Source organism: Choloepus didactylus, chromosome 1, assembly GCF_015220235.1.
Source record: "Choloepus didactylus isolate mChoDid1 chromosome 1, mChoDid1.pri, whole genome shotgun sequence".
Classification (NCBI taxonomy): domain Eukaryota; kingdom Metazoa; phylum Chordata; class Mammalia; order Pilosa; family Megalonychidae; genus Choloepus; species Choloepus didactylus.
Window position 1 is genome coordinate 190827398 of NC_051307.1, and position 27906 is coordinate 190855303.

Here is a 27906-nt window from a genome sequence, read left to right on the forward strand (position 1 = left end):
GTGCTGAGCAGGCCAGGAAAGCACAGCTTTGGGGATCCAAAAAAAAGTCTTGGATGAAATCGACAAACTTCCAGAAACGCAAGAACAACTGACACTGACTTTAGAAGAAATAGAAGACCTCAGCAGACCAATTATAAGTAAAGAGAAGGAATCAGTCATCAAAACCTCCCAGCAAAGAAAAGCCCAGAACCAGATGGCTTCACAGGTGAATTCTACCAATCATTCCAAGAAGAATTAATCTTGCTCACACTCTTCCAAAAAATTGAAGAGGAGGGAACACTACGTAACTCATTCTTTGAAGCCAACATTACCCTAATACCAAATCCAGATAAAGATACTACAAGAAAAGAAAATTACAGACCAATGTCTGTAATGAATATAGATGCAAAAATCCTCAATCAAATACTTGGTAATCGAATCCAACAATGCATTAAAATTATACACCATGATCAAGTGGGTTTTATCCCAGGTATGCAAGAGTGGTTCAACACAAGAAAATAAATTAATGTAATACACTACATTAATATATCAAAGGGAAAAAACCACATGATCATCTCAATTGATGCAGAAAAGGCATTTGACAAAATCCAGCATCCTTTCTTGATAAAAACATTTCCAATGATAGGAATAGAAGGGCACTTCCTCAACATGATTAAGGGCATATATGCAAAACCCACAGCTAACATTGTACTCAATTGTGAAAGACTGAAAGCTTTCACTCTAAGATCTGGAACAAGGCAAGGATGCTCACTGTCACCACTGTTATTCAATATTGTGCTAGAAGTTCTAGCAAGAGTAATTAGGCATGAAAAAGAAATAAAAGGCATCCAAATTGGAAAGGAAGAAATAAAGCTTTCACTATTTGCAGATGATGTGATCCTATCTATAGCAAGTACTGAAAAGTCTACAACTAAGCTACTAAGCTAATAAATGAATTCAGCAAAGTGCAAGATACCAGATCAACATGCAAAAATCAGTAGTGTTTCTATACACTAGTAATGAGTAATCTGAGGAAGAATCAAGAAAAAGATTCTGCTATGATAGCAACTAAAAGAATTAAATATTGAGGAATAAATTTAATCAAGGATGTAAAGGACCTGTACACAGAAATCTACAAAACATTGCTTAAAGAAATCAAAGAAGACCTAATTAAATGGAAAAACATTAATGTTCATGGATTAAAAGACTAATATAATTAAGTTGTCAATTCTACCCAAATTGATTTACACATTCCTTGCAATCCCAATCAAAATTCCAACAGCCTAGTTTGCAGAATTGGAAAGCCAATTATCAGATTTATTTGGAAGGGTAACGGGCACCGAATAGCCAAAAACATCTTGGAAAAGAAGAACGAGGTAGGAGGACTGACACTTTCTGAGTTTAAAGCATTTTACAAAGCCACAGTAGTCAAAACAGCATGGTACTGGCATAAAGATAGATATACTGACCAATGGAATCATACTGAAAGTTCAGAAACAGACCATCACATCTGTGACCAGTTGATATTTGACAAGGCTGTGAAGTCCACCAAACTGAAACAGAATAGTCTTTTCAACAAAATGTTGCTAAGAGGACTGGATATCCATATCCAAAAGAATGAAAAATGATCCCTACCTCATACCCTATACAAAAATTAACTCAGAATGGATCAACGACCCATGTATAAGAACCAGGACCACGAAACTCCTATGAGAAAATGTAGGGAAGCATCTTCAATATCTTGAAGTAGGCAATGGTTTCTTAGACTTTACACCCAAAGCACAAGCAACAATAGAAAAAAAAAATAAAGAAATAAAGAAATGGGACCTCCTCAAAACTGAAAACTTCTGTGTTTCAAAGGATTTTGTCGAGAAAGTGAAAAGGCAGCCTACTCAATGGGAGAAAATATTTGGAAACCACTTATTCAATAAGAGTTTAATGTCCAGAATGCTTAAAGAAATGCTACAATTCAACAATAAAAAGACAAAACAACTCAATTTAAAAATGGGCAAGAAACTTGAATGCACATTTTTCCAAGGAAGAAATACAAATGGCCAAAAAGCACAAGAAAAGACGCTCAGATTCACCAGCTATTAGGGAAATGGAAATCCAAACCACAATGAGATATCATTTCACACCTACTAGAATGGCCCCTATATATATAAAAAAACAAAACAAAACAAAACAGAAAACTGCAAGTGTAAGAGAGGATGTGGAGAAATAGGAATACTCATTCACTGCTGATAGGAATGTAAAATAGTGCAGCTGCTGTGGAAGACAGTTTGGTGGTTCCTTGGGAAGCTAGGTGTAGAATTGTTATGTGATCCAGCAATTCCACCAGGAGGTATATATCCAGAAGAACTGAAAGCTGGTAAGCTTTTAGCCCAGGCCATCCACATCAATTGTTTATTACACTGCTTTCATTATCTCAAATTATGGGAGGTGGAGCATGCTGGAGAGGAGTATCCCAAGTTAGTCTTTCCCAAACAAAACAAGACCAGGGACCCACAAAGGGAGTGCTGGCCAGCTCCATATTCCCTTGGAGAGGGGATGAGGGAGGGGCCAGGAAAGTTGCCAGGAGCTTCTTCCATGGCTCCCCAAAGCTGTGCTTTCTTGACCTGCCCGGCAAACCGTCCTTCACAGCTTTCAGGAAGTGTACTGTCTTTAAATCTCCTCTGCCGCCTTTGTCTGGGGCAGGTTGGAACATTGGCCACCCTCAGAGCTAGGTCCCCAGTGATCTGAAGTAACTAATCAAAAGCTGTGATCAGTGATTGGTCTGTGCCCACCCTGGATCTTGAAAAAGTGGATTTTTGTGTCCCTTTCTGGCACCAGCAAACTATGCCAGTGGCCGGACCCTCCTGCTGCCTGTTGTGAGAGTTGGGGCTGGCACTGGAAACTGCCACATGGGGAGAGAAGTTTACTTCTAATTACCATAATATACCAGCCTCTTCCTCCTAATCTTCCCTGGATGCTGTACAGTGTTCTGCTGGACACCAGAGTTTTGAAATAATTGATTCAGACAGTTCCTGACTGTTTAATAGTTGTTCTGGTGGAGGGACTGATTCCTGGAGCTTCCTATTCTGCCATATTCCAGTTTACTTTTTCCTACATGGTGACTCTGTTTTCCAAACAGCATCTAGTAAATGCTCTGCTTTTCCCTCAATCTGTTGTCTACAAGTAATGATATTTTTATCTCTTCTTTCAATCCTTTACTTTTACCTTTATTTTTCTTGTCTTGTCCAGGATGTCTAGTACTATGTTCAGTGCATTGGATAGTATCTACCTTTGTTTGTTCCTTGTTGTTTTAGTTTTACCTGGTGCTATGTACCAAATTACCCTAAATCGTAGTGGCCTAAAACAACAATGAACATTTATTATCTAACACAGTTTCTGTGGGTCAAGAATTTGGGATCAGCTTAATTCAGTGGTTCTGCCTAAGGGTCTCTTCTGAGGTCAGCTGGGGCTGCAGTCCCTGAAGGCTTGACTTGGGCCATAGGATCTACTTCCAAGATGGCGCCCTTCCATGGCTGTTGGCAGGAGGCCTCAGTTCTGGCTGTAGACCTCTCTGGAGTACTGCGTGGATGGCCTCATGACAAGGAGGCTAGCTTCCCCAAAGTGAGTGATCCAAGAGAGTGATCCCTGAGAGCAAGGTAGGAGCCACAATTTAATGACCTAGTGTCAGAAATCACGCTCCATCATTTACACAGTATCCTATTGGTTACACAAATCAGCTTTAGTCATTGTGAGAGGCGACTACAGGGGACCTGACTGTTAGGAGACAGGGATCATTTGGGGGCCATCTTGATTTCTGGCTGCCATACCAGTCTTAAAGAGACTGCTTCTAAATGTTTCTCTTGAGGATGATGTTTGTTGTAAGTTTTGGATATATGGTCTTTATCACTTTAAGGAAGTTCCCTTCTAGTCTTGATTTGTTTTGAGTTTTTTTTTTTTTTTTTAAATTAAAAAAAAAAGACAATAAGAACTGGATGGGGCAATGGCAATCCCTTGTGGCAACTTCACAAACAGATTATATGTTGCAGGCCCGCATGGACAGAAACCAGCTTTGGATCTTTCTCCCTATCCTGTGTGATACCCAGGAGGTATCAGCCCAACACTAGCCCTCTGTGGATGAAGAACTCGGGAGAACAGTCCTTTCTGCCGTGGGAGATTGCCACTGCCATTTTATGGTTATTCTTTTTCCTTGCAGTGCCCAAGACAAAGATTTTGGCCACTGGAGGGGCATCTCACAACAGAGACATCTTACAGGTAAGTACTGGTAGCAGGCTGTCCACTGTGGCCGGAGACTCAGCAGTAAGGGCTGCCTCTGTTCACTCCTGCAGGGATGGGAGGGCTCAGTCTTCTAGAAGGCCAGCTCTATTTTGCCTTACAGTTCACAGTGTGAACAGATGCTTATATTCAGGTGAACTCTGCACCCCTGTATAATTTAACTCTGATACCAGCACTGCCCTCTGGAATCACAGGGAAAGTGCCCTTCCTTCCTCATGGAAAACCTTTTGCCATCTCATGCCAGCATTCTTGTCTTCCTCAAGGCTTCTCCCTTCCAATTTAAAGATCTCTTTTCTCCCATCCATTTCTCTAGTAACATAATTGCTAGACTTTGCCACTGTTCTGGTCCTCCATTATGCTAAAAATAGATGGCCAAAAGTGGAATCAACTTGCAAATATCTTACACTCAGGCTATCAGATCGTGGTGCAGCTAGGTCCTCTTAGACAATGCATATTTTTTGGGGTGTAGCCTGAGGCTGCTTTAGCTGTTTGAGTAACTGCTTTAACTGTTGACTTGTAATATACCTGTTTTAGAGAGGATTCCCTAGAAGCAGAGCCTGAGATGGGGATGCTTCTGTAAGTGATTTTTTGAGAGTGCTCCCAGGAGAAAGGGAGTGCAGGATGCAGGATAGGGCCAGGGAAGAATAAGCAAGGATGTGGCCTTAGCTAGATTATGCTTCAGCGTAATCCCGAGGGGAGCTCTGGAGCTTGAATTACACCACAGAGTTGGTTCCACCTTGGGGCAGGGGCCAACTGGCTGGGCTGGGGAGGAGTGAGCATGACCTCCTGTGACTGGCAGCTTCTGTTCAGCTGAGGGCAATTCTCTTGAGGCGGGGCCATTATGAGCCATTAGCAGCCCATACTCACAGCAGCTGGGAGAGGGATGCACACCAGTCCAGGAAAGGGAATCTGGAGAGGGCACCAACAGCATCTATAATAATTCTGGTCAACTAAGACCCCCAAGTCATGTGGACTCCTCTTGGTATAGGTCATCCATTCTAAATTTATACAATTTATTTTTTGAACCTAAATGGAAAACTTTATTGTTATCCCTCAAAAACGTGACCTTATCAGTTTGGGTTTGTTGGGACCTGTTAACATTAGTGTGCTACCCAACTGTCCCTAGCTCTAGGTCAGTGCTGTTTGGTAAGCATACCTCCTAAGTCTTAGACTGACTTTGATAAAATGGTTAAATGCTGTAGGTACAGCCCAGAGAACTGTGACCCTCCACTCAGAACTTCCCCCAGGTCATCCTGACCATATTATCAGCAGGGTGGTGGAACTGGCAGCATGGCCAGGTGCACTGCCTTTAGGGTACTAGTGGTGGAAGGAAAGGCTTGAAGAAGGAGAGCCTGGAAAATGCATCCCAGAATGTCCGTGTTCTTGTAGAGGAATGACTTGGCACAGTAAGAACATCTGTGTTTTCTCCAGGTGCTCGCAGATGTGTTTGGTGCCCCAGTGTATATCATAGACACTGCCAACTCCGCCTGTGTGGGCTCTGCCTATCGAGCTTTTCATGGTAGGTCAATAGATGGGGCTAAGCTGCCTCTGAAAGTGATTGGGGCACTGGTGGGACTGAGGAGGGTGGAAAGGGCTGGGGTGTTCCACACTTTGGGAGATTTAGCTTCATTTCTCCACCTCCCAGCAGGCAAGAACCAGCCCAAACCTGTTCTTTTATATCCTCTTAAAGTGGGGAAAGGGAGGCAGGGATCTAGCTAAAATGAGGCCTGGTCAGTGTCAGGCTCAGCACAGGGGCATCAGGGAAAGGGCATGGAGCTTGCTGGGCATTTGGCAGAAGAGGTCAGTGAAGTCAGGAGCAGTCTTTTCAGCAAGAGCAGGAAGTTGAGACAGGCAAAAGCTTCACACCCAAGCATCCAGGACCATGGACAGCTACACGGAGGCCCACTGCTCTGATGGAAGCTTTGCTGGAACTCTGGATATTGAAGGAATCTCCCCTACATCTAGCAGAGTTTCCAGGGGAGCAGCACATGCCCACAAAGCCATTCTTCCTTTAATTTCGATCAATTTGCCTTGACTTCTTCCTATTAAGGTTGCTCCTCAAGTTGCACATATACCCCAAGGTCTTTGTCCTTTCCCACTAGTGGTTTCATCATTTCAGTAGTTACTCTTAACTTCTTAACACTCCTATACTTTTTATCAAAATTGAGAACTAATCAGTGAACCTATCCTCTTAATTGCATTAACCTTGTACTCTTATTCCTCTTCTCCCCTCTTCCATCCTTCTCAAATCACTCCATGCCATCTCCTGTGTCAAGAATATTGGGCGCTTCTTTCTAGATTATGTTTTTAATAATACTTTACATGATATTTGTGGTTAATTGCACTTAACTATGAGTTTTTCTGTTTCATTTTTTTCTTCCCGAAGTTTCTTTCTCCTTTTTTGTTTCTATACTAGTTTGTTGGAATATAAATAAATTTTTAAGAGAGGACTTAGTAGGTGCTAATTTTCTAAGGTCTTACGAGGGCTTTATTTCATCCTTTCAAAGAATGCTAATTTGGCTGAGTAAAGGACTCCAGGTTCAAAATACTCTTCCTCAGAACTTTAAAATCATTATTCCATTGTCTTCTGGCCTTCATTGTTGCTATTGAGAAGTCTGAGGACTATTTCGTACTACTCCTGCAGAAGTGGGAAAGGGGTTACCCTTTAGGGACTGTGCGGCATTTTCTTTTTTCTTTTTCTTTTTCTTTTTTTGTGCCCATTTAAAAGATCAAAAGTTACCTGGGGCACTTCCCTGCTCTGCCCTCCAAAACCAAAGCCTGACCCAGAGTCTAGCAAACCAGCTACCTCCCACAGGCCTATTGTCCACTTTGCTTGGCAATCTCTCCTTACCAACTGCCCTGCGTGAATCCCACCCCCAGCCAGACTATGAATCTGAGTGGAGTTGGGACCACAGTTTTATTTTTTAATTTTTTTATTAGAGTTGTAGGTTTACAGATAAGTCATGCAGAAAGTATAGAGTTCTCATGTACCCCCGCCCTCATACATGCAGTTTTTCCTATTTGACATTTTGCATTTGTGTGGTACCTTTGTTACAATTGATGAACAAATACTGTTATAGTTGTATTATTAACTATAGTCCATAGTTTACATTAGGGTTCACTCTTTATGTTGTACAGTTCAGTTTTAATGTTTTTTAAATTTTAATTCTGATAACATATACAACTTAAAATTTCCCATTTTAACCACTTTCAAGTGGTGTTAATTACATTCACAAGGTTGTGCTACCATCACTGCTCTCCATTACAAAACTTTTCCATCACCCCAAACAAAACTCTACCAATTGGGCATTAACTCTCCATTCCCCAACCCTATGCCCCTAGTAATGTGTATTCTAATTTCTTACTCTATGGATTTGCATATTCTAATTATTTTATGTAAGTAAGTTTATCCAATATTTGTCCTGGCTTATATCAGTCAACATGATGTCTTCAAAGTCCATCCATGTTGTAGCAGGTACCAGAATTTTATTCCTTTTTACACCTGAATAATATTCCATGTTATGTATATACAACATTATGTTTATCCATTCTTCCGTTGATGGACACTTATTTCCACCTTTTGGCAATTGTGAATAATGCTACTGGGAACATTGGTGTACAGATTGCTGTGTGAGTCGCTGCTTTCAGTTCTTTTGGGTATGTATCTAGAAGTTGGATTGCCAGGTCATATGGTAATTCTATACTTAACTTTCTGAGGAATTGCCCAACTATTTTCCACTGTGACTGCATAATTTTACATTCCCACAAACAATGAGGAGTGTTCCTATTTCTGTATATCCTCTCCAGTGCTTACTATTTTCTAATTTTTTTTAATAGTAGTCATTCTAGTGGTTGTGAAACAGTGTCACTGTGGTTTTGATTTGCATTTCCCTAATGACTAATGATACTGAGCATCTTTTCATGTGTTTTTTGGCCATTTATATTATCTTCTTTGGAGAAATATCTGTTCACATCTTCTGCTCATTTTTTTTAAATTCAGTTTTATTGAAATATATTCACATACCATACAGTCATCCATGGTATACGATCAACTGTTCTCAGTACAATCATATAGTTATGCATTCATCACCACAATCTATTTCTGAACATTTTCCTCACATCAGAAAGAATCAGAATAAGAATAAAAAATAAAAATAAAAAAATAACAGCCAAACCATCCCTCCATCCCACCCTATTTGTCATTTAGTTTTTATCCCCATTTTTCTACTCATCCATCCATACACTAAAGGGAGTGTGATCCACAAGGTTTTCACAATCACACTGTCACCCCTTGTAATCTACATTATTATATAATCATCTTCAGGAGTCCAGACTACTGGGTTGGAGTTTGGTAGTTTCAGGTATTTACTTCTAGCTATTCCAATACATTAAAACCTAAGAGGTGTTACCTATATAGTGCAAAAGAATATCCACCAGAGAGACCTCTTGACTCCGTTTGAAATCTCTCAGCCACTGAAACTATTTCATCTCATTTTGCATCCCCCTTTTGGTCAAGAAGATATTCTCAATCCCACAATACCGGGACCAGATTTTTCCCTGGGAGTCATATCCTGCATTGCCAGGGAGATTTACACCCCTGGGAGTCGGGTCCCATATAGGGGGGAGGGCAGTGAGTTCACCTGCCGAGGTGGCCCAGTTAGAGAGAGGGCCACATCTGTTTTGCTCATTTTTTAATTAGGTTCTTTATCTTTTTGTTGTTGAGTTATAGGGGGTCTTTAAATATTCTGAAAATCAAGCGCTTATCAGATATATGGTTTCCAAATATTTTCTTCCCTTCTCTAGGTTGTCTTTTCACTTTATTGATGAAGTCCTTTGATGCACAAAAGTTTTTAATTTTGATGAAGTCATATTTATCTGTTTTTCTTTTGTTACTCATGCTTTTGATATGAAATCTGAGAAACCATTGTCCAATACAAGTCCTGAAGATGTTTCCCTATGTATTCTTCTAGGAGTTTTATAGTTTTAGTTCTTATTTTTAGTTCTTTGATCTATTTTGAGTTAATTTTTCTATGTGTTGTGACGTAGGGGACCACTTTCATTTTTTCATGTGTGGACATCTAGTCTTCCTAGCACCATGGAGTGGAATTGGCACACTTCTCAAAATTGTATTGGCTGTAGATGTGTTGGTTTATTTCTGAACCCTCAGTTTAATTCCATTGGTCTGTAGGTCTGTCCTTGTGCCAATAGCATGCTGTTTTGATTAATATAGCTTTGTAGCTTTGTTATAAGTTTTAAAATCAGGAAGTGTGAGTCTTCCAACTTTGTCCTTTTTTAAGATGGCTTTGGCTGTTCAGGGGCCCCTTACCTTTCCATATGAATTTGATGATTGGCTTTTTCATTACTGTGAAGAAGGTTTGGAATTTTGATTGAGATTGCATTGAATCTGTAAATCACTTTGGATAGAATTGACATCTTGACAATATTTAGTTTTCCAGTCCATGAACACGGAATGTCCTTCCATTTATTTAGATCTTCTTTGATTTCATTCAGCAATGTTTTGTAGTTTTCCATGTACAAGTCCTTCACATCCTTGGTTAAATTTATTCTTAGATATTTGATTCTTTTACTTGGTACTGTAAATGGAATTTTTTTCTTCATTCCCTCTTCAGATTGTTCATTACTAGTGTCTAGGAACACCATTGATTTTTGTGTGGCAATACTGTATCCCACCAGTTTGCTGAATTAGTTTATTAGCTGTAATAGCTTTGTTGTGGATTTTTCAGGATTTTCTATATATAGCATCATGTCATCTGCAAATAGGAAAATTTTACTTCTTTCTTTCCAGTTTGGGTTCTTTTAATTCTTTTTCTTACCTGATTGCTCTGACTAGAACTTCCAGTACAGTGCTGAATAACCGTGGTGACAGTGGACATCCTTCTCTTTTTCCTGATCTTAGGGGGAAGGCTTGCAGTCTTTCACCATTAAGTAGGATGTTAGCTGTGGGTTTTTCATGTATGCCTTTTATCATGTTGAGGAAGTTTCCTTCTATTCCTAGTGTTTTAAGTGTTTTTATCAAGAAAGGATACTGGATTTTGTCAGATGCCTTTTCTGCATCAATTTAATCATGTAGTTTTGTCCTTTCATTCTATTAATATAGCATATGACATTAATTGATTTTCTTATGTTTAATTGCCCTTGCATTCCTGGAATAAAACCCAGCTGATCATGTTGTTTAGTCCTTTTAATGTGCTGTTGGATTTGGTTAGCTGGTATTTTGTTGACAGTTTTTGCATCTACATTCCTAAGAGATATTGGTTAGTAATTTTCTTTTCTTGCGATATAATTATCTGGCTTTGTTATTGGGGTGTTGCTGGCCTTGCAGAATGAATTAGGAAGTGCTCCCTCTTCTTCACTTTTTTGGAAGGGTTTCAGCAGGATTGGTGATAATTCTTCTTTAAATGTGTGGTAAAATTAACCAGTGAAGCCTTCTGGTCCTGGAATTTTTTTGGGGGGGGGGAAGGTTTTTGATTATCAGTTCAGTCTCTTTACTAGTTATTGGGCTGTTGAGATTTTCTGTTTCTTTTTTGTTTCAGTGTAGGTAGATTGGGTGTTTCTAGGAATTTGTCCATTTCATCTAGGTTATCTAATTTGTTGGCAAACAAGTGTTATAACTATCCTCTCATAATCCTTTTTATAAATCTGATGTTACTGCTTGAAGTGCCTAGAAATTCCTTGTTTTCTGCCCATATATGGCACCTTCCCTCTTTTTCAATCCTGCTGTCATCTTTGATGAGTATTTATTGAGTACATCCTATAGGCCAAGCAGTTGCTTGGCACTGGGGTTATAGTGACCCAGAGAGATACAGTCCCTGGCCACACTTAAATTTTTTTGTCAATTTTTAGAACATTTCCATTACTCCAGAAAAGAAATACAGACAAAAAAAAGGAAACTCAAATCCTCCCATACCCCTAACTACTCCCCCTCCATTGTTGACTCATAGTATTGGCATAGTACATTTGTTATTATTGATGAAAGAATGTTAAAATACTACTAACTGTAATTAGTTTGCAATAGGTATATTTTTTTCCCTATATGCCCCTCTATTTTTTTAAAGTTTCAGAATAGTAATTAATTTTCAGACATTTATAGTCATCTTATTTGATATCACAAAATAATGGCTGTGTTTTAAATTTTACAGATGAGGATATTGTTGCACTATTCTCACCATACATAGGTTGCAGAATAAATCTGAATACAGATCAATACTTTCCCTTCTTCCTCCTTTTGTATATTTACAAACATGCCTACACATAACCCTTCCTATTCAAATTATTTTTATCTGAACCAAGGAACTAAATGCATTGAGATAATTTTGTTTGTTTATAGGAATTCTCACTGTAAACTATACAAGCTTAGGGATCAGAGAGTAAATAGATCTTTTTTTTTTTTTTTTTTTGCCAAACCCTTTGTCTGAACTCAGAAGCTAAAATGGTTCAGTATTTTCCATTAACTATGCAATAAATAGCAAATCTTGGGTTCACAATTAATGTTCTTTTGTTTCAGTGTATGAAATAGAAGTTAATCATTGCCACTTAAATTTAGTGTTTCAGTGACTACAATAACAGATGTCTCTCCATATATAGATATTTTCATCAGCACTGCTCCCTATATCCCTTTGCTCTATATCACATGCCTATCTCCAGACAATGGCATCTAATCTACACCAACCAATAAAACATAATTGAGAATACACATTTTTCAATGGTCTCAAAAAGTATAAGAGTATTCCTTTGGCTTTTCAAAAGAAGTCTATATTTTCAGACTTAAATTTAATAGTTTTTAATTATTCTTAGTCTAATTCCTGTTTTATCAATTAGGAAACTAAGAGTCATCTTACAAGTTAAGTGAGATGACCACGTTTACAATCAGCAAGTCAGAAAAATGAGGCAAGTATCTTTATCTGCTGACTTCTAGTGTTTCAGAAAGAATGCCATACCATAAACCTGAGTTATCTATTTGAAATAGAGTGAAAGAAATGGTAGCATGGAATAGGATGTGATACCAAGTATGTTTTCTCCTTCATAATGTCATCATTCTGCAATGTCTGTTTATTCCTCTCTGAAACATGGAATTAAAAATAATTTAATATAGGGTTGTGTCTTACGATGACTGTGATGATAATAAAGCCAAACTTCTATTCAGTGGTCACTATATGGCTTAAAAAATGCATCTTCCTACCCCACCTTGATGGTTGCTAACATGACCACAGACATAGGGGACTGGTGGTTTGATGGGTTGAGCCCTCTACCATAGGTTTTATCCTTGGGAAGACGGTTGCTGCAAAGGAGAGGCTAGGCCTCCCTATAATTGTGCCTAAGAGCCTCCTCTCAAATGCCTCTTTGTTGCTCAGATGTGGCCCTCTCTCTCTAGCTAAGCCAACTTGAAAGGTGAAATCACTGCCCTCCCCTCTACGTGAGATCAGACCCCCAGGGGAATGAATCTCCCTGGCAACGTGGAATATGACTCCCGGGGAGGAATGTAGACCCAGCATCGTGGGACGGAGAACATCTTCTTGACCAAAAGGGGGACGTGAAAGGAAATGAAATAAGCTTCAGTGGCAGAGAGATTCCAAAAGGAGCCGAGAGGTCACTCTGGTGGGCACTCTTACGCACAATTTAGACAACCCTTTTTATGTTCTAAAGAATTGGGGTAGCTTGTGGTGGATACCTGAAACTATCAAACTACAACCCAGAACCCATGAATCTCGAAGACAATTTTATAAAAATGTAGCTTATGAGGGGTGACAATGGGATTGGGAAAGCCATAAGGACCATACTCCACTTTGTCTAGTTTATGGATGGATGAGTAGAAAAATAGGGGAAGGAAACAAACAAACAAACAGACAGGTACCCAGTGTTCTTTTTTACTTCAATTGCTCTTTTTCACTTTAATTATTATTCTTGTTATTTTTGTGTGTGTGCTAATGAAGGTGTCAGGGATTGATTTAGGTGATGAATGTACAACTATGTAGTGGTACTGTGAACAATCGAATGTACGATTTGTTTTGTATGACTGCGTGGTATGTGAATATATCTCAATAAAATGAAGATAAAAAAATGCATCTTCATCTAATATTACGGAACCTTTCTCCATCTCTCTCTCTCCTTTCTTTGTTTCTCTGTCGGTAGGACTCCCTTTAGTATCTCAAGCAGGGCAGGTCTTTTATTAGCAAAATCTCTCAGCATTTGTTTGTGAAAAATTCAAGCTCTCCCTCAAATTTGAAGGAGAGCTTTGCTGGATAAAGAATTCTTAGTTGGCAATTTTTCTCTCTCAGAATTTTAAATATGTCGTGTCACTGCCTTCTCACCTCCATGGTGGCTGCTGAGTAGTCACTACTTAGACTTATGTTTTTTCCTTTGTGGTGAATTGCTTTTCTCTTGCTGCTTTCAGAACTTGTTCCTTCTCTTCAATATTTGACAGTCTATCAGAATATGTCTTGGAGTGGGTTTATTTGGATTTATTCTGTTTGGAGTTTGCTGGGCATTTATGCTTTGTGTATTTATATTGTGTAGAAGGTTTGGGAAATTTTCCCCAACAATTTCTTTGAATACTCTTTCTAGACCTTTACCCTTCTTTTCCCCTTCTGGGACACCAATGAGTCTTATATTTGGACGTTTTATATTATCTCTCATATCCCTGAGGTCAATTTAGATTTTTTTGATTGTTTTCCCCATTCTTTCTTTTGTTCTTTCATTTTCCATTTTGTCAAACTCCAGGTCGCTGATTCATTGTTCAGCTTCCTCTAGTCTTGTACTATGAGTGTCCAGAATCTTTTTAATTTGGTCAACAGTTTGTTTTATTTCCATAAGATCAGCTATTTTTTTATTTACTCTTGCAATTTCTTCTTAATGCTCTTCTGGGCTCTTCTTCATATCTTTTATATCCTGTTCCATGCTCTTCTTCATGTCCTTTATATCCTGTGCCATGGTTTCGTTGTTTGTCTTTAGTTCTTTGATTAATTGCTCCAAGTACTGCGTCTCCTCTGATCTTTTGATTTGGGTGTTTGGGTTTGGGTTATCCATATCGTCTGTTTTTTTTCATATGCCTTAACATTTTCTATTGCTTTTGGTCTCTTGGCGTTTGTTTAACTTGATAGGGTTCTTTTAGAATATGTATGCTAATTCAAAGACTTCTTTCTAATTTGTCAGATCTACAGCTTGGTGGCGTACACTCTCTCTAACTAACCAGCAGGTAGTATCTGCAAGCCACCTATTCCCCTCAAGCCAGTTCTCCCCAACCTTGTCTTTCTGGTGTGTGGGGGTCTCATTCTTGTGGGGTCCAATTGTTGCACCAGTTTTGCATATGTAGTTGGTGCTGTCTGCCCTGAATGTGGGGTGTGTGTCTGAGCAGTTAGGGAAGGAGGGCGGCTCTAACAACCAAAGCTCCAGGTGTTCCTGGAGATTTAAGGCTGTTCCAAGAGTCTAAACCTTCAGTTTGGTCTCGCCACAGATTTTCTCTGCCTCTGACCCACAAGTCCTTGGTATTGGCGTATAGTCCCTGGGATTTCTGTGTGGGTCCCTCTTCTAAGCTGTGCCCTTCTAGGGCCTCTGCTGAGGGAAGGCTGTGCTACGTCACAAGTGCGCGCCGACCCTCAAGGGAAGTTCTGGGCCGCCGGGCTGTGCAGGGGCGTTCCCAGCCTGCTGAAAGGATGGCTGAATGGGGCATGTTAATTTCCCCCTTTTCACACCGCTCTGCCTTCCTAGCTCCAGGACAGTTAGCTGCAGGTGCGCGAAAGGCTGTTGTCCGCGCCAGATATTATGGTATATGCGCATGTTGCTGGAAACACTCCCCGTCGCACTGGATTTTTTGGTGCGGCTCTGGACTGTGGCGCTGGTGCTGGACCGGAGTGTTCCCAGCCCACTGGGAAGATGGCTGTAAAGGGGCATGGTTGTTTTCCCCTTTTGGCTAACCTTTGCCTTCCTAGCTCCGAGAGAATTAGCAGCAGGTGCATGAAAGGCTATCGTCCATGCCAGAAATTGAGGCGTACTCACAGGTTGTGGACACGCTGTTCCTGCCGCGCCTCCCTGTGCGGTTCTTGCTGCCGTGATCACAGCCACTTTTAGGTTTTTAAAAAGAACTAGTCTGACTCCAAACGCCAACCCACGGTTTCCCCACACCACAGTGTGGCTGCCGGATATTCAGCAGGCTCACTCACTTGTTTCAGAACGCAGAACTCATTTCACCAAGTTCACAGTCCCTGTGGATTTAGCAGACCTTGTCCAGCTGGTGCATCGCTGGAACTGGTGTTCTGGGTCACTTTCTGGCTTTTATCTAGTATTTTTCACGGAGGTGTTTTTTTGCCGTGTCTCTCCTAACCGCCATCTTCTGGAAGTCCAGATTCACAGTTTTTACTTACAGATTTTTTGCTGTGATCTCGGGCATTTCTCCCAATTCGGGTTGGTGTATGATGAGTGCACGGTCACATTTGTCCCCCCACAGTTATTCCGGATTATTTACTAGTTGTTTCTGTTTTTTTTAGTTGTTCCAGGGGGACTACTTGGGTTTCACGCCTCTCTATGCCGCCATCTTAGATCTCTGCCTCATTCCTTTTTATGACTGAATAATATTCTGCTGTATGGATATACCACATTTTGTTTATTCATCAGTTGATGGACATTTGGGTTGTGTTCCATGCTTTGACTATTATGAATAATGTTGCTATAAACATTTGCTTGCACATCTTTGAATGAACGTATGTTTTCATTTCTCTTGACTAGAATTCCACTGCACCTTGGAGTGGAATTGCTGAGTCATGTGGTAAAATTACAGAAAACCTTTTAAGAAACAGCCAAACTGTTTTCCAGTGTGGCTCGGTCATTTTACATTCCCACCAGCAATGTATAAGGATTTCTGTTTTTTGAAATTTCATCTCATTTTTATGTATTTATTGCAATGTAAAATGACATTGCTGGGAAAGAAGAGAGGTAAATGCATGTACACTGATCTGAAATGCACTTTTGCATTCTAGGCCTTGTGGCTGGAACAAATGTGCCTTTTTCAGAGGTTGTGAAGTTAGCCCCAATGCCCAGATTGGCTGCGACTCCAGCCCCAGGAGCTGCTCAGGTGAGAGACCATCAGAATTTAGTCAAAGCATTTTTTTTTGTGAACGCTGACTAGGTTTCTTTTCCAAAAAGGTTAAGTATTTCTTTGTCACCTGTATGTGAAACTTGATGTGATAAAGTAAAGAGGGAATCCTACTTTTTTGAAATTATCAAGAAAACTAAGCAACAGCAGTGAGACTGTCTGCTTGGACACACAGATACTGTTGCTTTTACAGCTCTAGGGGTCAGATAGATCCTGGGCATGTCTTCATTGTCCTATATGCCTCAGGTGGACACCCCTTCCATTTCATCAGGTTACAGAAGCTGCTGAAAGACTGTCACTTAAACACAAGACATGCTGGATTTCTAGCACACATATCTCAAGGCTGGATCCAAGATAGTTGTGCTGTCACCCACACCAGGAAATCCTTGTGAAGGCAGACCCCATTTGTCATAGGTTGGGTTCTCTGCACAGCAGATTCTGAGATATTGGTTAAGATGTGGGTGGTTTCTTGTGAGGTGCTCTGGGAAAAGGTGGAAGCAGAATGGGGCAGAGAGAGAGGGTGAGCTGCATTGCAATCTCAGTAGAGCCGTCTTCCTATTTTATAGGAAGTTCTGAAGCTGAGATGAGTTTTACTCTATTTGGGCGAGAGGCTTGGATCTTAATACCCTGTGTTAATCAGTCATTTCATGGAATGCCCCTCAGTGGGATGGGGCAGATGTCTATAGCCAAAGCAATTCCCAAAGGGACTGACAGCTAAGGGCTGTCTGTCATCAGCATTCCCAGCAGCTGGGAGAATAAGTTCTTCATTCCAAAAAAGGAATCTGGGTGGTGCACCACAGCGTCCACCACATCTCTTTTCCTGTTTGTTGCCAAGGAGCAGAAGTAAATGCATCTTTCCAGGAACTGCAAAGGATCTGAGATTTTTCCCTACCTATAGGGTAACAAGTGAGCCTGTCACAGTTACATCAATGCTAGCAGAAGACAGGAGACTCCTGGGTCAGAGACAGAGTACTTTGTTTCTTGTGGCATAGCAGATTGCATGCACTTCATGCCCACATTGGTTCCTCTTGGCCCCCATGTCACATGGGGATGACATGAAGTGGGCCCAGGTGGATGTTATACACAGAGTAGGGCCTGAGGTTAGGATACTCCCAGTCTTATAAAGGAGCTGCAAGCAAACCTGCCTCACCTTTACCCCCAAAAGAGACATTATCTTTATTATCCTGCACAGCAAATAAATCTGCCCTCTGCCCCAGAGCGAGACATTGTCTCTATATTCCATGACTTTTTTCTTTTTTTTTCTTTTTTAATTTTCGAAGACTTTTTGCAGTACAAACATCCTTGAAAAGGTAGTCTGAAACCAAAGCTTGCACAAGACATTTAGAAACACCATAGTGAATTGTCTTCTAACACATCTTTTTTTTTTTTAATTTAATTTTATTGAGATTTTTCACAAACCATACAGTTATCCAAAGATCCAAAGTACACAATCAGTTGCCCAAGGTACCATCATACAGCTGTGCATCCATCACCACACTTTTTTTTTTTTTTTTTTCAGTTTTTAGAACATTTTCATTACTCCGGAAAAGAAATGAAGACAAAAAAAGAAAACTCAAATCCTCCCATACCCCTAAACCACCACCCCCTCCATTATTGACTTATAGTATTGGTATAGTACATTTCTTACTGTTGATGAAAGAATGTTAAAATACTACTAACTGTAGTACATAGTTTGTAATAGGTATATATTTTTCCTATATATCCCTCTATTATTAACTTTTAGTTATAGTGTCATATATTTGTTCTGGTTCATGAAAGAGATTTCTAATATTTGTACAGTTAATTACAGAGAATGTCCACCACAAGATTCACTGTTTTATACATTCCCATCTTTCAACCTGATGACATACATGACTGTAAGCTTCCCCTTTCCACCACATTCACATACCATTCAGCACTGTTAGTTATTCTCACAATAATGTGCTACTGTCACCTCTGTCCATTTCCAAATACTTAACTTCAACCTAGCTGAACATTCTGCTCATAATAAGCAACTGCTCCCCATTCTTTAACCTCGTTCTGTATCTTGGTAACTTATATTTCATGTCTATGAGTTTACATATTATAATTAGTTCATATCAGTGAGACCCTGCAATATTCGTCCCTATGTGTCTGACTTATTTCACTCAATGTAGTGTCCTCAAGGTTTCCTCATCAATCTGTGTTTTTTTTTGTTTTGTTTTTTTTTAAAGACAGTTTTGTTCACCCACTATACTTTCCATCCTAAGTAAACAATTGATGGTTCCCTGTATAGTCATATATTTATGTATTCACCACCATCATCACTATCTATATAAGGACATCTCCATTTCTTCTACAAAGAAGGATGAAGAGTCAAAGAAGGTAGAGAGATAAAGAAAAAGAAAGAGGAAAAAAAACATGACAGCTAAAAAGCAACAAAAGGAAAGATAGAATTAACTTAAAGTAGAATAAAAGAGTCAGACAACATCACCAATGCCAAGAGTCCCATACCCCTCCCTCATGTCCCCCTCTTTAAGGCATTTAGCTTTGGTATATTGCCTTTATTACATTAAAGGAAGCAACTATAGTTTATAATTAACAGAAACATTGCATTTTTTAACACCTTGCAAGGTTGACGTTCATTTGTTCTCCCTCATGTAAAAGCATATTTGTACATTTTATCACAATTGTTGAGCACTCTAGGTTTCAATGAGTTATATAGCCCCATCTTTATCTTTCCTCTTTCCTTCTGGTGTCCCACATGCTCCTAACCTTCCTCTTTCAACCATACTTACATCTTTGTTCAGTGTACTTACATTTGCTGTGCTACCATCACCCAAAACTGTGTTCCAAGCCTCTCACTCCTGTCTTTTCCTATCTGTCTGTACTACTCTCTTTAGTATTTCCTGTAGTGCAGGTATCTTGTTTACAAACTCTTTCATTGTCTGTTTGTTGGAGAATATTTTTAACTCTCTCTCATATTTGAAGGACAGTTTTACCGTATATAGGATTCTTGGTTGATGGTTTTTCTCTTTTGGTACCTTAAATATATCACACCACTTCCTTCTTGCCTCCGTGGTTTCTACTGAGAAATCCACACATATCTTATCAAGCTTCCTTTGTATGTGATGAATCGCTTTTCTCTTGCTGCTTTCAGGATTCTTTCTTTGTCTTTGACATTTGATCATCTGTTAAGTATCTTGGTGTAGGCCTATTCATATCTATTGTTTGGAGTATGCTGCACTTCTTGAATCTGTAATTTTATGTCTTTCATAAGAGATGAAAATTGTTGGTTATTTCCTCTATTATTGCTTCTGCCCCTTTTCCCTTCTCTTCTCCTTCTGGGATACCCATGACATGTATAGTCATGCGTTTTGTGTTGTCATTCAGTTCCCTGAGACGTTGCTCATATTTTTCCATTCATTTCCCTATCTGTTCTTTTGTGTGTAGGATTTCAGATGTCTTGTTCTCCAGTTCCTGAGTGTTTTCTTCTGCCTCTTGAGATCTGCTGTTGTATGTCTCCACTGTGTTTTTAATCTTTTGTGTTTTGCCTTTCATTTCCATAGATTCTGCCAGTTGTTTTTTCAACTTATTTTTCTACCTTATGTTCACTCAGTGTTTTGTTTATAGCCTTCATCTCTTTTGTTTATCTTCCATGAATTCGTTGATTTGGTTTTTGATTTGATTTAGCATATTTCTTTGAAAATCTTTGATTGTTTCATTAAAGTGAAACAGTATCTCAACTGTATCTTTTTTTTTTTTTAATATTTAGGGAATTTACTCAAATGAAGGAAGCTTAAATGATACAGAACTGAAAATATTAGAAATGTATATACAATAAAAAGTGAACATATATTAGCCAACTTCATGGACATTTCCAGTTAAGCATTCATACAAATAAGTATTCACCTTTTAAAATTTTATATAGGCATAACACATACATACATGACATGATGATTCTGGCAAAAAAGAAAAAAAAATAAGATATACTAAAATATTCTTAAGTTTTAAAAATGGCGTGGAGTAGGTTTCAAACATCAACATTCTATGTGAATGTAAACCCCTGATTTAATTCCATGATTTTATCATGCCAGAAACATAGTTGGTTTCAAATTTTTAACAGATACTTGTATCACAACACATTGGCTTATTAATAATTAAGGCATTTTGCAAACATAGTATCTCAGTGTGGACAAAAATACTTAATATTGATTATTTGCTATGTTTTAATCTTTCAGTCTTTTCAACATAAGAAAATAGCTGCACACCTTTAAGTGTTTTCTCATAAAACACAATCTTAAAAAATTAATGATAATTGGTCTTTGTAGTTCCTAGTGATAAGTCCTGTCTTATTTTTTTCACATAGCATAAATTATATTCTTATGCAATATTCAGGATTGCATTAAGACCCAGTAGTTCTCAAACAATGTTAACCAAATAACCATATAAATCCCAAATTCAGCAAAGGCGAACAATCTTCTTAGTGCACTTTCACCTCATTGAAGCTGAAGCTGCTCCTTTTGGATATTTTCCACTTCAATGTGAAGTAGAATAAGTTTCATTAGTGGTTTCATTATGTGGCTTTTTAAAAGAAAAAAATGGTTTTGATTTCTTTCACAGTTCACAGTTCTCAGACGAGACATTTTTTTGGAAATCAGATAGTCCAGGGATATTCTGAGTAACCAAGCACTCTTTAGTAGATGAAACCTCTCAATGCAATTGTAATAAATACGCATCTACATCCTTAGCTATACTGCCAGTATATCCTGGAACCAAAGTAAGATGGTTTTCTTGTTCCCACAATCCACTTAATTGTTGTTTTAAAATCTGAATATTTCCATCATTTATAACTTCTGTTTTGGATGATAATTCTGTCTACCACCTTTTTATGACTGCTTGAAGCCAGTTTAAACCAACTATTACATACTCTTCAAATTTGCTTTTAAGTAGTGATTTTACTAGAGGCAACAAGTCTACACAGCAGCCAAGGGAGATGTATTGTTTTTCTTCCTGTAAACTATTGGTGATCACAGGAAGGCAATCCACCACAACTCCAAGATCTTCTATCCTCACCAAATAGGCTACAAGTTCACTTATACTTCTCTTCCTCCAGAAGGTTAAAGCTACATTCAATCTCAAATTCCGGCTGAACAAAACCTGTGCCATTGTTTCATGGTCCTGAGAAACCTCAGAAAAAAAACCACTATATTTTGATGATGGGCTTTCTGTCTGTGAAGAACCAGTATCACTGGAGTTAACCAAATATGTTCGACTATCAAGGCGTAATTTTTCAGGCAGGTGGCTGGTACAAGCCACTTCATTTTCTTTATTTGCCATGTTACAGCCCCCAGTTCCCGGGGACTGTTTTTTTTTTCCGTAACAAGGATTTGGAAAAGGATGATGAACTTTCTTTCTGCGATAGATCACCTTATGTAGTTTATCTGGGCTTTTCACAGCTTGTCCAACTGTTCTATTTATGTAAGCAACCAACTGTTTTGGAGATTTCTTAACCTCCTTCATGTTCTTAGTAGTGAAATTAGAGATCCTTTTTCTAGGAAGATCAATGGAACGATCCTCAAAATTATTACAAAAGTTCCGTTTTTTAACATTGTGGGTTTCAGATGCCATAATCTCTTAAATACCGGCGCCTCATGGTACCATGGCGCCTCAGTTCAGCCCTTGTGCTGATGATGAACCGCGCCCGGCAGCCTACAGCGTCCCTCCGATTCAGGCTGGGCTCCACTTAGGGCCATTCAAACGCTGCCGCACACGCGGCCTGCTGGGATACCTCCTCAACTGTATCTTGATTGAAGTGTAAGTTTATTCCTTTGACTGGGCCATATCTTCATTTTTCCTAGTACAGATTGTAGTTTTCTGTTGTCTAGGCATCTGGTTTCCTTGGTTACCGCAGTCAGATTTTCCCAGACCAGAACAAGTTCAGTTCTCAGAATGGGTTTATATTCAAGGTGTATCATAGAAGAATGAAAGACTTTCCTGTGAGGTCTCCAGTTGCTGTGCTTTTCCTAACCTGGCCAGTAGGTGGCGTGTGTCAGCCTGTCACTCCTGACTGTTGTAAGGAGATGTTTTTGGCTTCAGTTTCTGTTTTGGCTGTCTTCCCCCAGGTTCTGAGGTCTGATTCTGAAGGGAAAGTTAGTCCCCACCTCCTTACTCTTAGGGAAGATACACCCCCTAGGGAGTTATCATTTGCATTTGAATTGACTCTCTGACTCTGTTATCTCCACCCCTGTCTGGGTCAGAGCACTGAGAACTGAAAATGGCTGAGGCTCTCCCCACTTACAATGGCATGGCTCTCTCCTCTGAGACTCTCTCTCTTCTGAGCTCCTCAGGTTAAGAGAGAAAAAGGAACAGAAAGCCCCCTTTTAGAAACAGTACATGGCCCCCCAGTTTCACTCATCAGCCAGAGGTAACACCTGGTCCTCTGGGTTCTCTGTCCCGGGACCAATGAGTCTTCTGGTTCTTTAAGGTCAGTCATCACTAAAAGCTTCTGTCTGCTTATCGGGGGTTTGTAGCTTGTATTGAGCAGTCCACATTTGTTAATTAAAACCCCAGTTGGAGCTCAGTTGAGCTATATTCGTTTGCTGGGAAAGTGCTGCTCTCTACCACAGTGAGGTTTTGCAGCTAAGTCTGCTGTGGGTGGAGGGGGCTCCTGGCACAGTTCTGCAGTTTTTACTTACAGAATTTATGCTGCGATCTCAGGCATTCCTCCCAATCTAGGTCAGTGTACGATGTGTGGACAGTCACAGTTGTCCCCCAGCAGTTATTCCAAATTATTTATTAGTTATTCCTGGTTGTTCATTAGTTGTTCCAGGGGACTAACTAAATTCCACTCCTCTCTATGCTGCCATCTTGCTGTCCCTCTTCCCAACACATCTTGGACACAGATGATCATGCTTTCCAGGTGATGTGTGGGTATGCCCAAGCTTCTGTTATTTTCTGTTGTGTGTCCTCATGTTCAAAGGGCAGCTCAGTGCAGTGGAAAGATCATGCATTGGGATAAAGGACACTTGAGTTCTGATTCTTGTTCTGCCTCTCTCATCATGTGACCTTTCACATTGAGCAAAACTGCTCATCTCTCAACCTGTTTTCTTCATCTGTAAAGTGGGCACAATATCTGGTCTGCCCACTTCTAACCCATTAATTGTGAACCTTAAATAGATGGTGAGGGTGAAAGTGCTTTATAAAGAATAAAGCAGCATACAAACTGGATAAGGCAACTATCAGTATTGGGTTACCACCTTCTTTTACCAGATCAGGTGCATTAGTTAGGAATGCTTTCAGCCACACATGCACAAAAAAGGATCCTTGACTAATAATGGCTTGAACAAGAGTTCTCGTATAATAGGAAGTCTGAAGATAGTTGCCAGTGTTAGTTCAGTGGTTCAGCAGTGTCACGGCTCTGGGTCACATTCCCTGCATTTCTCCAGATCAGCAATATACAGTCGAAACCTAATGCGAGCCACATTTGTCATTGTAAATTTTCTGGTAGTCTCATTTTTTAGGAAACAAAAATAAATAAATGAATAAATGGAAATACATTTTCTTTAATTTGAATAATTAATTTTAAATTAATTGACTTAATTTCAATATAAATTTTAATGTTTTATTTAATCCAATATATCAAAAATATTGTCATTTCAGCATGTAATCGATATGAAAAATTATTCATGGGATAGTTTACATTCTTTTTTTAATGAAGCCTTTGACATCTAGTATGTATTTTACACTTACAGCACATCTCAGTGTTTATTGTGTGTGCTGTATTTTTTAATTTTTAACTTTGAAATAATTATAAATTAATAGAAATTGAAAAAAAAATAGGACAAAAAGGTCCCATATACCTTTATCCACTTTTCCCCACAGTAATATCCTACATACCTACAGTATATCAAAATCTGGAAACTAACTTCGGTATATTTCACAGATCTTATTCAGATTTCGCCAGTTTTATGTCAGTTATGTGTGTGTGTGTGTGTGTGTGTGTGTGTGTATAGTTACTTGTTTGCAGTTTTAACGTGTGCAAAATCCTGTAACCACCACTGCAATTAACACATAGGACTTTCATCACCACAAGGCTGCCTTATACTACCCCTGGGAAAACACACACCTTCCTTCCTAATTCTTGGCAACTACTATTCTCCATCTCTATAATTTTGTCAAGTATAGAATATTTGTATAGTATATATATTATACAGTATGCAATATTTTGTGTTGGCTTTTTTTTTTCTCATTTAATTCCCTTGAGAGCTGTCCAAGTTGTGTATATGAATAGTTTTATCTTTCTATTGCTGAGTAGTAGTCCATGGTATGGATGTACCACACAGCTCAGTTTTGATTAGCTACATTTCAAGTACTCGATAAGCACACATGACTTTGGCTACTGTATTGGATAGTGCAGACCTAGATGTTCTCCAGATGATCCCAGGTTGTCTGCAGCTGCTCCAAATGTCATGTCCTCACACAACGGTATTTAGTGTCAGGCATCAGGGGGTGCCATTGGGCTGAGAGTCCTAACACACTTCTTGTTTATCAAGGAGAGAAATACTAATCTATTTCTCCCAATTAGTCATCTTCTAGTCATATGGCCAACCCTACTTGTAAGAAAGGCTACAATATATCTGGCTCTTTCACCCTCTCTAGAGGGAGGCTGTCAGGAAGCAAGTGGTAACAGAAAGCTTTGGGGTAACAAACAGTGACATTTGCCTTATTGTAGGTAGTATGAGCCACTACTTTCCCTGTCTTGCTCATGACGTTAAACCCAAATGTAACCTCAGAATCCTCAACACTGGGATGCCATCAGTGCCAGTCTTTGATTGTTGGCACAAGCGACTATTTGCAGAGTGTGTTTGTGGACTGGACTGTAAACTTGAGAACAGGGCCACATCTTTTGTTTTTGTCCATGGCAACAAATTGGTTTTTGTCATATTTGCATTTAAAAAAAAATAGGGCTCTTAAACTATAGGTTTGAGAACTACTGGCATTTTCTTTTTCATGGATTGATGCTTCCTTTCTTTTGACCAGCTAAAAATTAAAAGAGCAAGTAAATAAGCTGTAAAAACTTTAAATCTCAAGTGAAAAATAGATGGAAGGGGGTTCTCTGCCTTAACCTCTACCCCCACCCCATTCTAAATTGCTCTTTCTGCCCCTCCAGGTCTACGAGGCCCTCCTCCTGAAGTATGCCAAGCTCGAGCAGAGAGTCCTGTCCCAGATCCAGGGCCCTCCAGAGTGAATTCCGCAGGCCCAGGGTCTTCTGTAGCCCCTGCCTGGCCAGACTCACTGATTCCACTTGGGGGTGTGGCCCTGGAAGGCAGGGATCCTGTTCCCTGTTCTGAGCGGCTCAGTTTGCGCATGCTGACTCCTCAGAGTGCTCCAGTCCTGTCCAAGACCACTTTCAACGTAGCCTGAGATATCTTCCTGAAGATAAATGGGCTGCTTGTGCCCCTGTGCCCTTGTACCCCAGAGCAGGAAAGCCTTTTCCTGTTTTTAACCCAGAAGTCAGGATAATGCTGAGTATGGGATGTGTCCAGTAAAAATTATGACATTCCTTTTCAAAGGTGGAATTAAAGCTAATTCAGGGATCTATATCAGTAGAATGGAAGAAGTAGCCTTCCTTCATACATGGACCCTAGCCTAGCCCCTTCTTTAACCTTGACTCTCTGGGCCAGTCCTCCACAAACCCTGACCCACAGCCATCTTTGCCCCAAACCCTGACCCCACTGTCCATCCTCTCCCCCAACCCTGACACCCCAGCCCTTCTCTCCCATCCGAACCCTCCCAGCTATTTCCTGCTTCCTCATTTCCAGCTGTCTGAAGTGCCCTCCCTGTTTCCTTTCTTGTCTGACCATGCTCACCCCGCCTTATGCTCCTACTCTTCTCTCTCTTCAGCATCTGTCCTCTTTCCCTCCCTACCCCCACCTGGTACAGTGTACCACTCCAGCCCCCAGATCCTGATAGGCATGCTTCCCATGCCCTCCCTTCTCTGCCTGAAGGCTGCCAGACTCCTGGACACACCAGATGATTTGGAGGGGTCATCGCCCAGGAGGCACAGTTCAGGGCTTCTGTCTCCTCTGTGTCTGTCTGTCTGTCTATCTCCCCCCCCCCCCCTTGCTGTTTACTTGCTGAAGAAACTGGGTCATTTGGCTGGGAGAATTCCCAAATTCTGGATTTTGCTGCTTCTATCCCTGTGGTATCGTTTAACATGTTCTCTGTTTTCTGCATTTCCTGTAAATTGTTGGTTGGCACTAGAACAGGGTTTCTCAGTCTCAGCACTATTGACATTTTGGGTTGGATAGTTCCTTGGGGCTGGCTTTCCCACTGGAACATGTTTAACACTATCCCTGGCTTCTACCCACTAGATGCCAGTATCACTCCCTCCCTATGCCATGATAATCAAAGATGTCTCCAGGCATTGCCAGATATCTCCTGGAGGGCAAAACTGACAGAGCCTGGAAAGAAATCTACAAACACTGAATCAAAGAAAAAGAAAATACCATAAAAAGTAAGTCCATGACCTGGACCTGCCAGTCTGGACTCCTCCCCCATATTCGGTCCCATGTAGCTTAAGAGTCACACAGAGGAAGCACAGCCTGGATCCCTCCTGCCATGTATGCAGACCATACAGTCATTCACAGCTGTAGTTAGAAGTCAACCCATATCCACTCAAGTCCATAGAGCCACGTTGGAACACAAGTGGCTGATTAGTAGGATATACTAAAAGTTCCCCAGGAAATAAAAGAGACTGTAGCAGAAATCTTGCCAAGAGGTGCACATATACAGCTGAGTCTCTAATTAAAAAAACAGGCATTTTTGGATTAAGTCAGTCCGACTTCCCAGGGTGGGATAACCTAATGGGGAATAATCAGAGGCAGAAAAGCCTCATGAGAAAAAAAAAAAAAAGGGAAAGTTGAACTGCTCTAAGGCAGGGTGGATCCCACAACTGGAAAGTGTAATAAAAAAGGGCCACTGAATCAGGGAGAGAAGTTAAACAAATCATAGCAACTGGGGAGAAAATTTTGCACAAAACTAAATAGAACAGATCAGGACTTCTGGAGAAGGAACAGAAGAATGGAAGCTCTCCTGGAGGTGAAACATTTGCACATAAAAGGGCAACCTTAAAAGTTTGACTGCATATCCAGGTTAAGACTGAGGTGTAGCAGACTTGAGAAAATCTGAACAAACACAGGCTATTCTTAAGGTCCAGTTGGACAAGGCATCAAAAAAAAAAAAAAGAACCTTAACACATAGCCAATCTGCAATAAAACCCAAGGCAAGAGGGAGAAACTGACCTTCAGAGTTAGCACATCAAGATAATCAGATGCCCAGACATCAGCAAAAAACATAAGACATACTAAGAAATAGGAAGATATGGCTCAGTCAAGGGAACAAATTAAAACTTCAGAGGAGACACAGTATTTGGGACAACTAATCAAAGAAGTTCAAACAAATCTACATCAATCCAAGGAGATAAAGAAAAATACAGATAGAAATAAATGATGGAGATAAAAATACACTGGAGACATACAACAGCAGATTTG

At 40.0% G+C, this 27906-nt stretch overlaps 1 protein-coding gene and 1 pseudogene across 7 annotated transcripts in view; one reads left to right on the top strand and one right to left on the bottom strand.

The window, feature by feature from the left end:
* Window positions 1-27648, top strand: part of XYLB (xylulokinase) — a 60574-nt gene extending 32926 nt beyond the window's left edge. For 2 of the 7 annotated variants that reach the window (XM_037847406.1, XM_037847393.1), the window contains 3 exons: window positions 4187-4245; window positions 5698-5785; window positions 25524-27648. In XM_037847406.1, coding sequence (XP_037703334.1) covers window positions 4187-4245; window positions 5698-5785; window positions 25524-25777 — 401 coding nt within the window. In that variant the 3' untranslated portion in view covers window positions 25778-27648. Of the gene's footprint in view, window positions 1-4186; window positions 4246-5697; window positions 5786-16256; window positions 16352-25523 lie in introns of those variants that run through there. The other 5 variants (XM_037847397.1, XR_005218488.1, XM_037847400.1 and 2 more) reach the window with 5 other exon arrangements.
* LOC119542751 lies at window positions 20662-22335 on the bottom strand (annotated as a pseudogene).
* Window positions 27649-27906: the final 258 nt, after the last annotated feature.